Genomic DNA, 16,924 nt, shown 5'->3' with positions numbered 1-16,924 from the left:
TAAGTAGTCAGTGCTTCTTAGCAGCTTATGGAGAAAATTCTATAGGTGTGGAGGAACAAAAGAAAAGAAACTCAACCCTCAACAGCAAGTCTCACTTTCAATGAAATATTCTCCTGCAGGAGATAGTGAGATTACTGAAATACATAGTTTTTGTTATGAGCAAAGCATAGATTAAGTTGCTAACTGTTCACAACCCCAGACTCACATGGTACATCGTGTTTGTAGCCTAGGGACAGCAATGGCATGTGAAGAATTTAGTAACATCCTCCTTCTTACAGACTGTACACGTTTGGCCTCTCACTAGCAAAACGTATGTAGACTGTGTAGTCTGACTTTCTGTTAAATATTAATTATTTGCTGGATATTTATTGAAATGGTGTGTCAGAATCCAATATTCTGGATACATTGGATTCATCATTTAATGATAGCAAGTTTAATTTTGTTGATGAACCCCTTTGAAGGGGAGTTTTTCTACAGGCACCATCCAGAAAATTAAATTACATGATGTGCCAGTCTTGTTGGAAGCGGCTTGTCTTCCCACTTCTCTTCTGTAACACAGCTGATGGCAGAGACTTCAGTTACGTTCTTGAACCACCATCTTATTTTCCCCCTCCTCACTTACATAATATGGTTTTTGAGCCAGTACTAGGCTAGATATCCTCTTTTTTCATGTCCTTTCAGTTTTCTTTTTATAATGTTCCAATCATGGGCTTTTGCCTGAGTCTGGAGGTAACAGCCTAAAATACATTTTGGGTATAGCTAATTCTAAATAGGGATCTTTTTAAGCCACTACATGCTCTCTCTCAGTAGAGAGTTTTGGAGGTCTCTAGCTTTAAAATAATTCAATTTCCTTGAAATACTGGGAAGAAAGCAATCTGTAGAGTGCTTAAGCCTGCTGGCTGTTTGAGCCTTCAGACTGTAGCCTTCCCAAGGCTCACTGCTTGCAGTGAATGCACACTGCCTTGTTCTTTGTGCCCCTGGCAGAGCAGGCTACCACTTGGTGAGACACACTTCACCAAGCACAGTTACATAGGCATATCTTCATTTAAGGAGATTTTGCTGTAGTGGGTCTTAATCTAATAGATGAGAGCAGCTGTAACAAGCCCTATTGATAAAGACAAAACATCAACAATAATTCTTAACTTCTTTCAGCTGTCAGAGAAACAGATGTTTAACCTTACATTTCTGAGCATAGTTTCTTCATTTAGCTCAGCATAGCCTCTGTAGTCCTGGCAGTAGTCATGTGAAACTCCAATAGCTATTGAACTGCCTTTCAGAAGTGCAGCAAGTATTAATTAGGTTTTAAAAAATAGTTAAAAGCGGTAAGATCTCCAACAGTTAACATTTGTGAAACTGAGAATTGAAAGTGAAAAATCTTAGTCTTTTATTGGCAGAGGTTTATAGGTGGTTGTTTCAGTTAAAGCGTTCAATTCCTACTCAATTGCCCTAGAAGGTAAGTGGTCAAAGAACTCCCGCATAGAGATCACGTATCTTTTTTCAGAAAATGCAGGTTAGGCTGCCATTTATGAAATATTTACTGAATTGTACCAGCTGCTGAAAGACAGTATCCTCAGAAGACTTTAATACTAATATGTCTCAGAAAGCCTATTTGTTTGTTTAAGGTAGGTTTATCTCTGTTCCTCACATCTATTAAAGCAGGTTTTCCTAGCAACTGTAATAACCTGTTCAGAGAGCAAGTGAACTGTGTGGCCTTTTGTCTCCATTTTTTGCCTTTCTCCTGCCCCTGCCTAACCCAAATTACTTACTCAGGAGGGCCCTTTCTTATTCACCGAAATTATTATCATGCTGGTATTTTTCTCAAGATCTCTCATTTATGTAGGAGAGTTGTAGATTCATTCTTTAGATGGAACAGGAACCCTGTGAAACCAATGAAAAGACTAAGGAATTTTCCCCTTGTCTCTATTCTTTTTTGTGTAAGCGACCGCAAAGGTCACTCTTTCCTTGTGCTGATTTTATCTAGATGGGTTAGAGAGTATTAAGAGCAAGGCTTAGTTTAGCGTCCTTTCCCCTCCCCGCTGGGATTAGATCATGCTTTATCAGAGCAATTGTTCCATTCTGACATGTGCAGGGCAGATTTCAACTGTAGCATTTTTTGGAACTGATTTTTAATGCATACATTCAGAAGTTGCGTTCTGCTTAACTCGGTATTAGGCTCTCTGTTAAGCTGAACATTTCTCTTTCCCTCATTCAGCTGGGATTTCTCCCCTTTCATTTAACATCCAACCAGAGGCTGAGTGTGAGAGGGTGTTATTAAACAGCCAAGCCCTTATCTCAGCTCCACCATTGCCAGCTGAGTGGGGAGCTGTACCCAAGTGGACTCCGTAAGTGCAATGGTACAGGATCTGTGACCTTCAGTTGTGAAGAAGAAATTCTCCTTCTGTTTCTTAATGATTTTATCATGCATTGAATTGCCTGCCAGGTTTGGACAGTTCTCTAACTGTGCCATATTCCTTATGTGTTATTTGGATGGGATGCTCTTTATTTCTCCACCAGACCATTGTGCTTCCTTAGGCAGCATTGGAGGCTGCTTCGCAAGATCATACTTACGAAATTAAGTGACTTAGCACCACAGCCTCTTTAAATCAAGTACCCCAGCTGTTGGAATTCAATCTTGTTTCAGCAAAAACAGATTCTGGAGAAAAGCCATGGAAAAATAAGCCTTAGGAAAAATGTGTAACAAAGTTAAAAAGTACTAACCATCTGTGGTGGTGCACTTGATTAACATGTTAACATAGTTTGTATTGACCTTGAGTCCAGTGAGGTCCCTCAGTGGCATTGGTTTGTTTCCCATGCCTGCACATAGGGTGTGCTGTCCCTTCTGTCCTAGGGAACTGAGTGAAGGAGCATGAGAAATAATAATACTTACTGGTGCATTTTAATTTGAGGTAGAAATAATTGTGCAAGTGAAAGTAGCATCAGAAGTGGGAATTGATGAGAGTGAAGATAAAAACATTTTTCTGGATGAAATGTGTTCTTTTTCACGCATTTGCTGCTCTAATTCAGTTGCACTTTCAGGCTGACCTACATTACAAGAAGCCAACAGTCCAGACAACAGGAGAATGGCCTTTTGACTGCAGGTTCTGGTACCTGAAATTATTGCCAATTTAGTGATCTCTTGAGTTCTTCAAGTTCCTGCTTCTCCCTATGTGCAACTGATTGAAAATGGGGTGTGAGTGTGGAGTGTGGCAGTACCAAACAGTACTGCACTTTCTTAATGAGAGTTTAATCACAGTTTTCTGTAATTTCAGATTTGCATCTTGATTGTGTAAAACTGAACAGAGCTTTCATAGCAAAGCTAACCAGCCCCACACAGAGTAGTATCTGCATCTACACCACTTGAATATATGTTGCATTCTGTACTACCAGCTGTGTAACCATCATACTCTGATAAACTCTGCATTGTTGGTTTTTTTTCTTTATCAGAGGTGATATTTTTTTTCACTCAGCAATTAGCAGCCTTTTGTCCCTAAATATTAATTTGTGTATTAATCACTTTGTCCATAGAGGTGCTTTGTGCAGTTACAGTTCTTTGCAGGAAATAAAATATTTTGTAAAAGAACTCAGTGTTTTATTGTTGGTTTTTTACAACAGCTGCACAAGCATTAAAGAAGGAAGATACTTAATTGATTCTGTAGCACTAGTTGAAATGTAGTTATTAGGTTTGCAAATTTTTCATGGAGGAACTAAATCTGTGTACTTGGAAACAAGAGAAAATAACTGGCACACAAGATCAGCTGGTTTCCTACCAATAGAATACCTCTTCAATTTATGTACCCTGGAATTAGTAGGAAGCAGTGAGGTTTGTTACAAATTTGGATCCTGACTTGCACAAGAAAAATATTCACCTATTTATTATTGAGGGCACAAAGAATACTGGAGCCACAGAGGAAAAATATGGAAAAATATTTTTTTCATATTTAGTATCAAATTAGTGTGTCCTCATCATTAAAATATCCTATCACACAATATATGTTTTATCATTAAAGTAGTCATAATTCTTGGACCATTTTTATCCCTCTTTAATTTATTACAGCAGCAAAAGAAGACTGGAGTTTGATTTGATAAAAGAGCTTTATAGTGGTATCACATGGGGAAGCTGAAGCCTGTGGCTCAGATGTAATGAAAAAAATATTGCAAAGCCTTTCAAGTGTTTTCTGAATGAATGCAATCACAACTTCTTCGCTAAAAAATGAAAAAAGGAAATAGGAAAACCACATAAAAAAGTCACACAGCAAGCTTTCCAAGTGAGCACTTTCTTTGGCACTGTATGCCCACATCTCTTATTACTGTCTGTATTCCAGAAGAGCCCCTCACTGCTTCTTAGGACAAAGTAGTACAAAATTGCATTGATTTTTGTTGCATTTGAATGTACTCTTGTGATTTCTGAAGTGTTTAGGAAACAAACCAGCATTTCATAAAGAAAATATTGTACTGTCTGGCTAGTTCAGAAGAGTCACAGAAGAGCATGGAGAGCTGCTTGTGGAGAATGTCATTGCGACACTCAACACTAACACATTTTAGTAACCAGATATTATTTCAGTCTTTGTATTGAAGACACTGTGTAAATGCACTGTGAGAGGAACAGGCCAGGTTTTGCTTTTTGTGTGCAAGTAGAAATGTGAATGGAGCTATTCAAGGTACTGTCAGCATGTGCCTGACATGTCATAAATTCAGAATTTGGCAACAGGATTTGAGGAATTTTTTTTTCTTTCTGAAACTTGAATTTTATTTTATTAAGCAAAAACTTGTGAATTTTTTGGACAACACTTCCCTTAGTAGTTTTAAAACCTTTAGATGTTGGTGTAAAATACTCTATGAAAATGGGAGATCTTTTTGCATAGGAGGAGGAAGACAACACTGGATGTTGAGACAACATTCAACACTTTCTTTCCTTGAGTTCCACATCATCATCTTCTCCACCCCCGTTTCTAGGATCTTTTTGGACATTTTTTCCTCTTAGCTCACCCAAATAGGAAGTTTCCAAAACACGAATGTTTCGCCCATTACTTCAGACTATTTTGTGCAAAAGCTCCCACTGTCACATTCTTCTTCCTCCAATGTCAAGGGGAGTTCATCTCATTTTTGTAGGTGGCATATGAGGCCCTGCTAAGGGAGGAAGTGCAGGAGGCATTGTGAGATAGGAGCTGCCACAGCGGTTTGGGCTGTCATTCCCACCTGGGATGCAGGCAGCTGTCTGAGCACCTATTGTATGGTAGGGAAGATGAGCTGTGAGGGATGGATGCCATCACCTTTAATAACTGTAGCTTTTCTTCTTCATTAAGAGCTGCAACATTTCAGGTCATCCCATCCTTTTAAAGAAAATGAGTTCTGCAAAGACTTACTGACATTAGCAAGCATGGTGCAATAGCTCTGCTGGCTAGGAGTTTTGTCTTTGGACAAGGTATCTGTCTGGAGCCACAGAAGTTCAGCTGACTTCTGTGTCTTTGCAGTGTTTGGGATTGGCTCCATCTGTTACACAGGTGGTGACTGTGTTCTTCAAAAGAGGGAGGTGAATGAAAGCAACTGCTTTCTTGAGGGTTTGCCAGAGTCAGTCTCCTAACAAATCCATCATTTGCTTCCTTCTTAATTGCAAATAAGAGAATCAGAAAGGCAGGCCAAGACAGTAGGTAAAGAGGGAGAAGATGAGTGACATCAGCAAGGAGGTATGGATTAATCAGCAAACCATCTGCAAATTAGGTTTTACTACTAAAAGTGCTTGCAGTATGGTGGACCCAATAGATTAAAGAGTGGAAAGGGCTGAACAAAACATTGGTTGGTTCAGTGCTGAAGCAGGGGAAGAAGGAGCAAATGAAGTACAGGACATCTCCAAAAGAATAAGAAAGCTAAAGAAATGGAAGGCTGACAACACTAATGAAGCCAGGAGACGAACACCATCAAAGCTGTCTTGAAACTTGGCTGGAGTGATTGTAGAAGCCCACAATTAGGAAGCTTTCAGATTTTCATAAACCATGAAACCTCTTAGTTGTTTAATCCTTTCCCTTCCCACCATTGCCACTTATGCTTCAGAAGAATGTTGGTCTTACTCACAAGGATGGCCTTCCACTTGTTTCCATAAGCATTTTTTGTTGTGTCAAACAAAAGAAGGCTCTGGCAGAACATTTGTTTGGTCTTGCTAGTAGTACACCCACATTTTTTCCTTCTAAAAGAGCTGGTTGCCCAAACACTTACACTTTTGTAGATTAAGAATTCGGCCAAAGAGAAAATATGCTAATAATTTTCTAAGCTGCTAATAACTGTGGTTTGCTACAATGTGAGCAGCATTGTAGAAGTGACACTAATTGCCCTGTTGCATCTTGACTTAGAAATGAATGCACATTCAGAGATTGTGTAAATGTAACAGCAACTTCTGGAAAATCTGGGTCTAGATGAGTAGTTTAAGGGCATCATTGTGAATGTGGTATGGCTGACTACAGTTAAGTTTGAATGCAGCTCTTTTCCCATTCACTGGTCTTTGTAATGGTGCAGGCTTTGAAAAGCCTTCTCCCTGTAGGCAACAAGTACAAAGCTGCTGATATAGGCTTATCAAGGAGAAGCAAAAGCAGCCCCCTGGAAAGCTCCCCTCCTTCTGCCAAAAAACTGAGGCATGTGTATCCCACTGCCCCCTTCCTCCAAACCTCCTCCCACCCATGGTGGCTCATCCCCAATGTGTGCCGTTTTCCCACACCTCCTCAGTTGTCTTGTGCAGGTGCTGTGGCCTGGACTGTCTTGAAAGGCTTTGTTTTGCCATCTACTTCTGTCCTTAGCTATCTCAGTTCTCTTCTTCAAGTAATTCATTAGTAGATTCATTTCTGCTCCTCGCAGGAGTGTCTGGAGCATAATCTTCATTGCTGTGACCTCACAGAGTTGTCTCCAGATTCTGCCACAATGTTTTGAGGGGAAAAAAAATGGGTGGTTCTTTTAAACATGGGTTTTTTTCCTCTCCTGGCGACCCTCACTGGCTTATCTGCCATGCTGGGAGTCCTTCTTCATGCTCAGTTACTAATCCCTGACACAGAAAGGCTCCTCCAATAAGAACCAGTGTTTCCTCATTGGTTTCACTGCATAATTGTCTGTTTTTCTACATAATTACATGTCCCACACTAATTGCATAGATGCATGCACTTCGAGAATTACATGCTGTCACAAATACATGCCCTGATTATACTGTTACATGCATGTGCCTTAATTGTGAGTTATGGATTGCAGCTATGGTGAGAGGATGGACTCTTACTGACAAAGAGATTTAGGCAAAAAACTGCACCTGTGGTTCTGTTACCAAACTTGAATATCCAAATATTATGTGAATTGGAGTGGTTCACACATTGGAGTAGTGGTGGAAATAGACATGCTTTAGCAAATGCAGTCTCTGGGACAATCATGTGTATTTCCAGGTCCATGGTGTGCAGATACAGAAGCACAGGTCAAGGCACCCTTTGGCTTTGGTTTGGCTCTGCAGGGAGTTGTATTTCAGTGGCAGGAGAACACATATTCATTAACTGATTTTCTGTGTCCATTCAAGATACATTTTTGTAGCTACAGAGGATGTAGTTAGCTACCAATGTTACTAGTGGCTTTGATCTGTTAGATTAGAAGCAAATATTAGTGGGGGCATAATTGCATACCCATTGTGTGTGTGAAAGAGGATGGCTATCCTGTCTGCACTTTGCAAAGTAACTGCACTTTGCACAGACTGCTCTAGGTGCCACCATACTCATTTTTGCACAAGGAAGTCAAGCCGGGAAGATGTAACCCCAAATATAAAAAAGGTATGGCAGTCTTAAATTCTGTCACCTGATTACCTATTGTGTATGTGGAGCTCTGCCAGCAAATCAAGAGCAGTATTGGCCCTTTCAGGTTAAAAGAAGCCTTGATCGATGATTCTTTCATTCCATCTCTGTCTACTTGTAAAAGCGCTTTTTATACTCACTCTGTATTTGTCTGCAGAGCATCTGATTTCTTGAATATATTATTAACAGGACTAAACAAGAAAAGGTCCACATTTAGATATTTAAATTACGAAAAATACAATATGCTTTAAGAAAACTACTATAAACTTCAGCTGGAATATTTCTAAACTCAACAGAAAATGAAGAAGTGAAGCCAGTAAGGCCAGTGAAGTTTGTCAAGTAATATTTGTAGACAAAAGCAGGTTGTTTGTTTTTAAGGGGTTTTTTTTCCAATGTTTAAGCACAGTTAGGAAGAAAATATCTAATGTCTGAAGCTGGCATTGTCTTCACCTGTGTACAACTACGTAATTCAACAGAAAGCTCTTCAGGATGTTTTTAGAAGGAGCTCTTCTAGGTGACTGGCTGTAATTCCTTAAGGTGTGCCAAATGCATTTGGCTGCCTTTATAAATCCAGTGACAATGTGGTTGTTCAGGTCACTGGTAAGTGCTCCTCGTTGATCATCTTCTGCTGCAGTGTGTATTCATAGCATGCTGGATAAGGGACAGCAAGGCAGGGGCAACTAGCAGACGATGGTGCTCTTGTTGGTAGCCACTGAGTTCACGGAGTTGGATCAATGCCATTTGCTTTCCAAGTCAGTGGCTCACACACAGGAACATATGGAAAGCAAGACAGACAGATATCACCTCTGTTTCAAAAGGCAAGTCAAAGTCAATGATGTATCACTTCTGGTTGTCATGATTTAGGAAGTTAGCAAGTGCTTTTTGAAGAACCATGTTTAAAATGTCCTCTTTGTCTTTGGTGTTTTGGGTTGTTTTTGCCTTTTAGTAGTATAGAATTATTGAGAAGTTAATTGACATGTTACAAACTTAATCAGAAGTTCCTTCAGACTTCTCAGGAAGTTCATTAGGCTGCTTAACCAGTAAAATCTGCCCATATATGAGCAGAAATAGTACTTATTTCAGTAATTTTCTTGTGACCAGAGGCAACACATCAGGGAGAAACATGAATCCAATACATCTGCACTACAGATCAAAGAAGTGAGAGGGAGAATATCATGACTGTGGTCCCTGTCATGCTCTTTGTGGTGTTCTTCATGCTATGGGAGTTGCAGATACTTCCTGTCTCCCAAGCACAATTGTGTGTGGGTTTCCATGTGGGATGGAGAAAGACCCAATGTCTTTCCAGCACTGTAATTCTACTCCATGTTCGATGGCCAGGGTTGATCCATTGAGAACTGAATATGCCCTATTGTTGCCACGTCATTTTTACTGTCTTGGTGTGAATCAACAACTCTTTTGGCACATTAGCATCTGTTTCTGCAAAGCATAGGCAGTAATAATTTTCATCAGTAGAAGCATTATGAGATTTCCTTCAGGTGTGGAAAGCAGTTTTAGAGTACCAAGATGATAGGTGGTGTGTAATGCATGTACAAATCTTTGAGCGATCTAAACTGCCAAGTTACTGTTAACTTAGAAATTCAAAGTTTATTCCTAGTCACAGACCAAGACATAGACTGGAAATAATGACAAAGTGAGGATGGTAAGTAAGTGGGAGATTCTTAAATAAAAGTTTGTTTTTGTTTTAGTATCTTTTCCAGCATATGGTAAGGTAGCTTCCTATTTTTTGGGTTAATGGCTTGCCTTGTATTCTCATGCTCTGAAGGAATGCTTTAATCTCAACTTTAAGAATGCTAAGATTCATTTTCCAGATGGTGTTTGCTCTGCAAAAAATTAGGTGTGCATTTTTTAAGACTTCATAATTTTGCTCTCTTTTATTTTAGAAATCTTCCAGAATCTCTGAGGATGACATCAGGTTAAGAAAAAACAGAGACCAAAACTGTGCCAATTTCTTGGAGCCAGCTACTGTGTTTGCTACAAAGGAAGAGAAAATGGAAATTGAAGTTCCAGTTTCTGAACATAAAAGCATCACCACAGTGGCTTCACCACATCCCATAGACAATCCAACCCACTTCTTTTCCCCTGCTGCCAGCCGAAATGGACTTAGGGACAGGCATGAATCTCTGGACAGTGAAGTTGCTAAAGAGATCAGATACCTAGATGAAGTGCTGGAGGCAAATTGTTGCGATTCTGCTGCAGACAGTACATTTAATGGGACATCCTCCCCTGAACCAAGTGCAGTCTCCATTATGGATGGTTCAGGAGCACCTGCTAATGTCAATAAGGAGTCAGTATCCAGTGAAAGAGAAAAAAATGTAGCAGACAAGCAGGCATCCTTGGAGGTCGAGCCGTGTGAAGCTAATATAACAGATGAGAGCCTGCAATCTAATGGCCATTCCTTGGGTGGACTGAAAGAAGACACTAGGGAGAGTCTGAAGGTGCCAGGAAGTCCCACCTCTTCAAACAGTTCCAGAAGATCCTCTAAGGATGGAGAAACAACTCTTACCACCCTTAAGAGAGAGGCAAAGTTTGAACTGCGAGCCTTCCACGAAGACAAAAAGCCCTCAAAGCTCTTTGAAGATGAAGAAGAAAAGGAAAAATACAGAGTCCGCAAAGTGAGACCATCAGAGGAAATGATGGAACTTGAAAAAGAAAGAAGGGAACTCATTAAAAGCCAGGCTGTCAAGAAAAACCCCAACATTGCTGCCAAATGGTGGAACCCTCCTCAGGAGAAGCCCCTGGAGGATCAGCTGGATGAAGAGCATCTGGAGTCTCACAAGAAGTACAAGGAACGCAAGGAGAGGCAGCAGCAGCAGCAAGGTGCAGCACCAGTGTCCCCCAAACAGGTCAGCTGCTCCTTTGCATGCCCAGAGCCAGTCAATATCAAGAAAGAAGATATTGTCACAGAACAAATTGACTTCTCGGCCGCCAGGAAGCAGTTCCAGCTGATGGAGTATTCAGGTCCATCGCAGGGTCAGGCCACACCAAGGCGGTCAGGAACACCCAAAATGTTTTCCATCAAACCCTTCTACAAAAGCCTCAATTCTCCATATGTGGACAGGCCGATCTCCTCTGTGACAAGACCCGTTTCAGTGTGTGGGCAAACTGGACACCTTGAGGGTAACAATGCCACAGTTGTCAAAGCACAGAAAGTCTCCTGTAGCCCAGAAGGTGACAAAAGCACTCAGGCTACCACAACTGACACAGCAAGAGAGTTATCTTGCACTGATAGCCCCAGAGCTGCACCAGCCTCAAAACTGTGGGCAGAGGATGGAGAATTCATGAGTGCAAAGGCAGTCTTCACAATGGTGAAAGATGATGGACAGGGAATTCTAGATCACTTATCGAAGTCAGGCAGTGCCTCTTCACCTCCAGAGGAGCTTGACTCCGGTTTGGATGACTTGTCTGTCAGGTCTCAGGATACTACTGTCTTGGAAACCCTTTCCAATGACTTCAGCATGGATAACATAAGTGACAGCGGTGCCTCCAATGAGACCATGAGCGCCCTGCAGGAGAGTTCTCTAGTGGATTTCTCTCTGCCACAGACCCCACAGGCCGAAACTCCGGCAGACTGCCAAGCTGAAGGCATCTCCAAATCTTTCAGTGACCCAGGCTGTGATTCTCCCTCCTCTGCCTTGGCAGACTCCATGCTGATGGATGACCAGCTGGAGTACCACGCTGGCCTACTGGTTCAAAACGCCATCCAACAAGCCATAGCTGAGCAGGTGGATAAAGTGAACCCGAAGGAAGAAGAAATCCCAGCAGAGAAAGAGGTCTCAGCCAAAGAGAAGCCAGCTGGCACTGGGCCAGCTCCAGCCTCCAAGGAGCATCAGAATCCAATGTTTGAGCCACCCCAGGTGTCTTCACCAGTTCAAGAGAAAAGGGACACCATACCAAAGACTTCAAAAGAGGAAGACTCAGGACTCAGGGAAGGGAAGAGTTTGCAGCAGTCACCCGTGTACACAGCCAGCCAGCCGTTCCTTGTGGAGGAAAACAGGCATGAAGTCAGCTATTTCAGCAAGTATTCAGAAGCAGCGGAGCTTCGGAGCACCGCCTCCATCCTAGCCACACAGGAGCCTGAAGTCACTGTGGGCCCTTTCAAATTACGGTCAAGGAAACAGCGAACTTTGTCAATGATAGAAGAAGAGATCAGAGCTGCTCAGGAACGAGAAGAGGAGCTGAAGAGACAGCGGCAGGGTCTTCAAATGGCACCAAGCCCTGTTACGAAGAGTGCACCGCCCATGCCCACCAGAACTGTGTCTTACAAAACTGCACCAGGTAAGAGCCCAAAGTATCAGAGCGAAAGTGAAATGTGACTGAAGGGTCAGGTATAGTTTAGTTTTATGTCATCTTTTAATGAAAACATTGTTTTGCAGGGGATGGGAAGGCAGATGACTCCATCTGCCTGGAAACTGCAAGGAACAGCTTAATTTTCTAGCCGTGAGCAGACCTGCAGAAGGTTCTGGTTTTTCACAAATACAGTACAGGGATTCTGATCATCCTTACTAAACCCTGTTCTGTATTCACCCACTGCCACATTGTAGAATGACATGTCAATCACTGTGCTGCTCAGACCACCCACTGAAATTTAGGATTATTTCAAGGAAGCACAGCAGCAGTTTTTACAGCTGTGTGGCTATTTGAAAGACAAACATACAAGGGCTTCCTTAATAGGCGTTCTGTTCTCTTGCACATCATTATGGAAGTACAAAAGTAATGGAGATATGCAGATTTTGGGGTTTAAGTTAGATTACTTTTTCTGTGCATTTTGCTTTCTGTTTTGAGGTCTTGGTCTTAATGAGCTTTGTCATGTAAAATGATATGCAGAGCTATGAGTTGCCATGCATTTTAGCTGATGTTATTCATGACTGAATTAAACAGTCATCACAAACAAAACGTTGAATAGATTCAGTGGAAGTCCTCTTGACCAATCAGTTTCTGGGTTTTTTTGCAGACATTCACAGCAGTTACAGCGTATCTCTCCCCCTCCTCAAGAAGTAATGTCAAGCACTGATGCCTTCTAAACTAATATAGAAAAAATACATACTAAAAAACCCATACTAAGAAACACACACCAGGCTTATTTCTGTGTAGTGTTTTTTATTAAGCATATAACTGCATATACTTTGCAAGTGCCTATAAGATTCATTAACAGTGCTCATTGTGAAAAAGTGTTCATTTTGCTGAGTGTACTTAAATGCTGTCTGTATTTCCAGTGGTGTAAATTCAAGCCAGTGGTAGTCATTTTCTTTTGAAAGTCATGGTAAGCTTGAATAAGATATAGATTTAGCCCATTACTCAGTATGATTCTGAACTTTTGAGTTTTACTTTACTTACTTTTACACTTTGTTTATTTACTATAAATAGTGAATACTTAGTTTTGTTTCTTCTGCAAAGAAGATGATCTCAACATGTATTTTTGGAAAAAAAAAATGAAAGCAAATTTGGAAGCAAATACCAGTTTTTTCTTCAAAATGCTGTTATTATAACTCCTCTAGTACAGCTTTTTCATAAGGATCCTCTCTAATCTGAAGTGTTCTCAGAAATGTCTGACAGGACATGAGATACAGGGTACCACAGACGTCAGTTAGGAGGACTTGTTTCATAAAGGTGTTCTTATGACTATGTTCAACACCAGCATCATCTGTACTTGAAAGTTCTCAAAATGGGAACGATAGTGATTGTATTTTACTCAGAAGTGATGTTGGATGGGCTGCTGACACTGATGCTCGTTTTAACAGACCTTCTGGGAAAACAGCATACTTCTGTTTTATGTACTCAACAAGGCACTTACTTCATGTCTGTAAAAATGTTTGTCATAAATTGCATTCTAGAGAAAATTATAAACTTCTGTTTATAATGAATCATTCCAGACAGTTTCCTTTAATTGTCCAAACGCCATATGTTCAAAAAAAGAAAATTGGGATCTCCTAGCCAATGACTCAAGCGACTGCAATTTGCAGCAAGTGACAAAGCAAAGGGATAATTTCTAGGAAAAGATGAGTATGTGGCAGTGTTTAAGAATATCATTGATCAAAAAAACACAAAGAACATTGCCGAAGTTCCTAGTTCTTCTACTTTTGGTGCCTTCTGAACAGCAGATATGCTCAGCATAGCCCTCAGCCGCAGGACGTCAGCTCAGCACCCTTAGCATTGGAAGGTGTGTAAACCTCAGTTTATCTCTTCCTTGCTGTCCCTTTAGCCAGCTATATTCATGTTAATGCCTGCAGGCATCATTAGAAATAGGGTGGAGGAACATTATGTAGTCTCTTGCAAGATTGCAGCAACCTCCCTTTTAACAATTTCAGGATCTTTTCAATATTTGTGAAAAAAGCAAGTTGTAATTTAGCAGAGGCACAAACATTGGACTGTTAGGATAGACAGAGCAGAGCTGACATACAGTGCAGAAAAGGAAACCTGCTTCTGTTGGGCCCAGCAAGGAATATGCTGTAGGGCATGTCTGATACTGTAGTATGAATATCTAGTTTCACAAAGAAAAATAATAGTAATTCTACTACTGGTGATAATAATGATAGGAAGAGACAGAGGTATTGCTGTCAGGAAATTGCCTTTTCCAAAGAAAGAATTGGCACTAACATCAGGATACCTCAGCAGAAAGGGATTAAGGGTCAAGTATAAATTTGAAAAATCTGTTTCTAATCCGTAAGCGTGGAAGTGCATACTCAGTCTTTTGAGAAGGCATAATACTAAACTTAATTAGCAATGGCCTAACAATCAAGCTGTTTTTAGGTGGTGGTCTGGGCAGAGTAGCTTTACTAGGACTCCTGGTGTTTCCTGATTATTTATTACCACTGCTCCCCTTTATTGCTTTGAACTAGGTGGATAATTACATAGGTAACAGAAAGAATGAACACAAAAAGGGATGCAGTGAACTGCACTGTAATTTAACTGAAGTGTGGCAGATTACACAATTCATGTAGGTGAATTTGTGCAGTAACTGCTAATTACTTTAGGTAGCAAATAGGCTGGCTTTACTCACCCTGACATGCAGCTTTCATAAAACTGATGGTAAAATTTAGTTTGTCTGTCAATCACCCAGCACAATCCAAAAGGTCTCTTAGTAATAAATTCTGTAGTGCTAACAGTTTTATCCTTTAAAATTTTTTGTTGATGATTTGAAGCAATCTTTTAACCCATCTCAGATCACTGAATTGAGACACAGAATCATTTCAGTGGAATGTGTACACTGAAGAAGACCTTCCAGGACATTCCTGGAAAGGTGAAGAAGATGAAGAACCTATGTGAATTTTTCCCCCCAAAAATCAGGTTTGCTGCATGAGAAAACTCAATGAAGACCAAAAAAGAGTATTGCTATATGGATAGTCAACATGGATCCCAAAATATTTGTGGAACCCTATTTAAATCTGCATGTTTCCTGTGCTGTTTTGCTTGCATGTAGCATGATGTGAGCAGCTGCACAGCAAGACAGTGGTTTCCTCCAACAGCGTGCAGGTAGTACAGCATCTCTGCTGGGCGGAGCATTTGGGGCTGTCTGATAGTTTATTTGAGCAGGATGATAAGAGTGTGACATAAGAGGAATCCAATATAAGCATGGTGATGTAATTCCCATGTTTTTTGTTATTCCTTTTATTAAAAGTAACTTTAACTGTGAAGGACTTGTATCTAAGTTCCTATAGTGCCTGGCTCTGAGTAATCCTGTTCCTCAAAATGAGGTGTGAAAATCATTACAGGAGAGGTCTTGGTTCAGTGAAGGCGTTTCATCTGGAGCCAAACCCTTTGTCAATGTCTGCTGTCTCATGATGGGGGATGGAGAGTACCTAGCAGAAGAAACCATGCCTGAGAGATACTTTGGGAAGCTGCCACATCTGCCTTCTTGGTGCTTGTCACTAAAGTATTTAGTGAGGCAGAAGGCACATTGTGCTCATGTGCACTCAAACACTTGCACAAGCATCGAGGAGAACTGCCCACCATGCTCATCTTCTGTTGCCCTCAGGTGATGAACTAAATGAGAGAATTTCAGTGGGTGGCATAAGCCTAAGTAGGGAAGTTGCAGCTTAGAAATGCAAGCAGTCAGATACCTCTAAACTGTAGGTGACTGTGAGGGATGTGTGTGCTGTCCTTTTCTTTCTTCTCTCTACTTTCTTACCCTGAGTGGCAGCCCTGGAGCTCAAGCCTCTGTCAGAGAAACCACTTCAGCCTCAAAACCATTTTCCCCTTCAATTTTTATCTAAGACCTATGTTTAGAAAGCTTCTCAGGTTCAGCCATAGCCTGAGGATACTTTTTGTGTGGTGGGAAGAGAAGCTGAAACTTTGGGGCAAGATATTTTGAGGTGGTTGCAAAATTTTTAATGCCTTGTAAGCATGCACAGAATAAGGATCAGATACAATACATTTGCATGAACTTCCTTTTTAAATCAAATTTTGAGAAAGGCTAGAGCAGAAACGTTTATGGAATATGCTTTTTCCTTACCCCTTTATAGACACTGGTATGAAAAAAAGATAGTTAATAATTTTCTCTAAGGATTCCTCTGGAGTGCTCATCAGCCATCCCCAGAATACTTCCAGCAGTGCCTTAACAACATGCTAACCTAACTCATTTTCCCTTTGCTTTCTTACTCCCTCCCTAGTGGAGGATGTCTATGAAGGGAAAGAATCTTTGAGAGGTTCTTTGTTTACAGCTTGCTTGTTTGTGATTTTGCATATTTGCATTCCTCACCTCCTGCACAGCAAGAGGAAAGAAGCCCATGTTTCACCTGGTGCAGTAATGAGGCTCTTACTAGAGGGATCTTTTTTTTAACTACTTCAGCAATCCCCTGACTTCAGCACAGACTGGTTTCCTGAAACAGTCTGTGCTGCTGAAATGTCTTATTTTGAAAATTTTTCATGCAGATGTCTTTTAAAAAGTTCAACAGCATCTCTAAGTAAAAAGTAAATATGTATATTTAGATCTGGGATGCTATAGCCATCATATGTATAATATGTGGACATATATTGTATACTTACAATATATATACACACATGCAATACAAAGCTTGGAGTCAGTGATTTTGAAGGTCTTTTCCAACATTAATTTTTTTGATTCTGTGATTATGAAAATTGATGGGCCTTCCATCCAG

General features: G+C 40.7%; 1 protein-coding gene across 3 annotated transcripts in view; it reads left to right on the top strand.

Moving 5' to 3' along the window:
• PALM2AKAP2 (PALM2 and AKAP2 fusion) overlaps nucleotides 1-16,924 on the top strand; it is a 272,229-nt gene that overhangs the window by 243,576 nt on the left and 11,729 nt on the right. For all 3 annotated transcript variants that reach the window (XM_066338760.1, XM_066338758.1, XM_066338759.1), the window contains one exon: nucleotides 9,710-12,104. In XM_066338760.1, the coding sequence (XP_066194857.1) occupies nucleotides 9,710-12,104 (2,395 nt within the window). The remainder of the gene's footprint in view (nucleotides 1-9,709; nucleotides 12,105-16,924) is intronic.

This window comes from Sylvia atricapilla, chromosome Z, assembly GCF_009819655.1.
Source record: "Sylvia atricapilla isolate bSylAtr1 chromosome Z, bSylAtr1.pri, whole genome shotgun sequence".
NCBI classification, from domain to species: domain Eukaryota; kingdom Metazoa; phylum Chordata; class Aves; order Passeriformes; family Sylviidae; genus Sylvia; species Sylvia atricapilla.
This window is presented reverse-complemented; position numbering and strand designations above follow the sequence as displayed.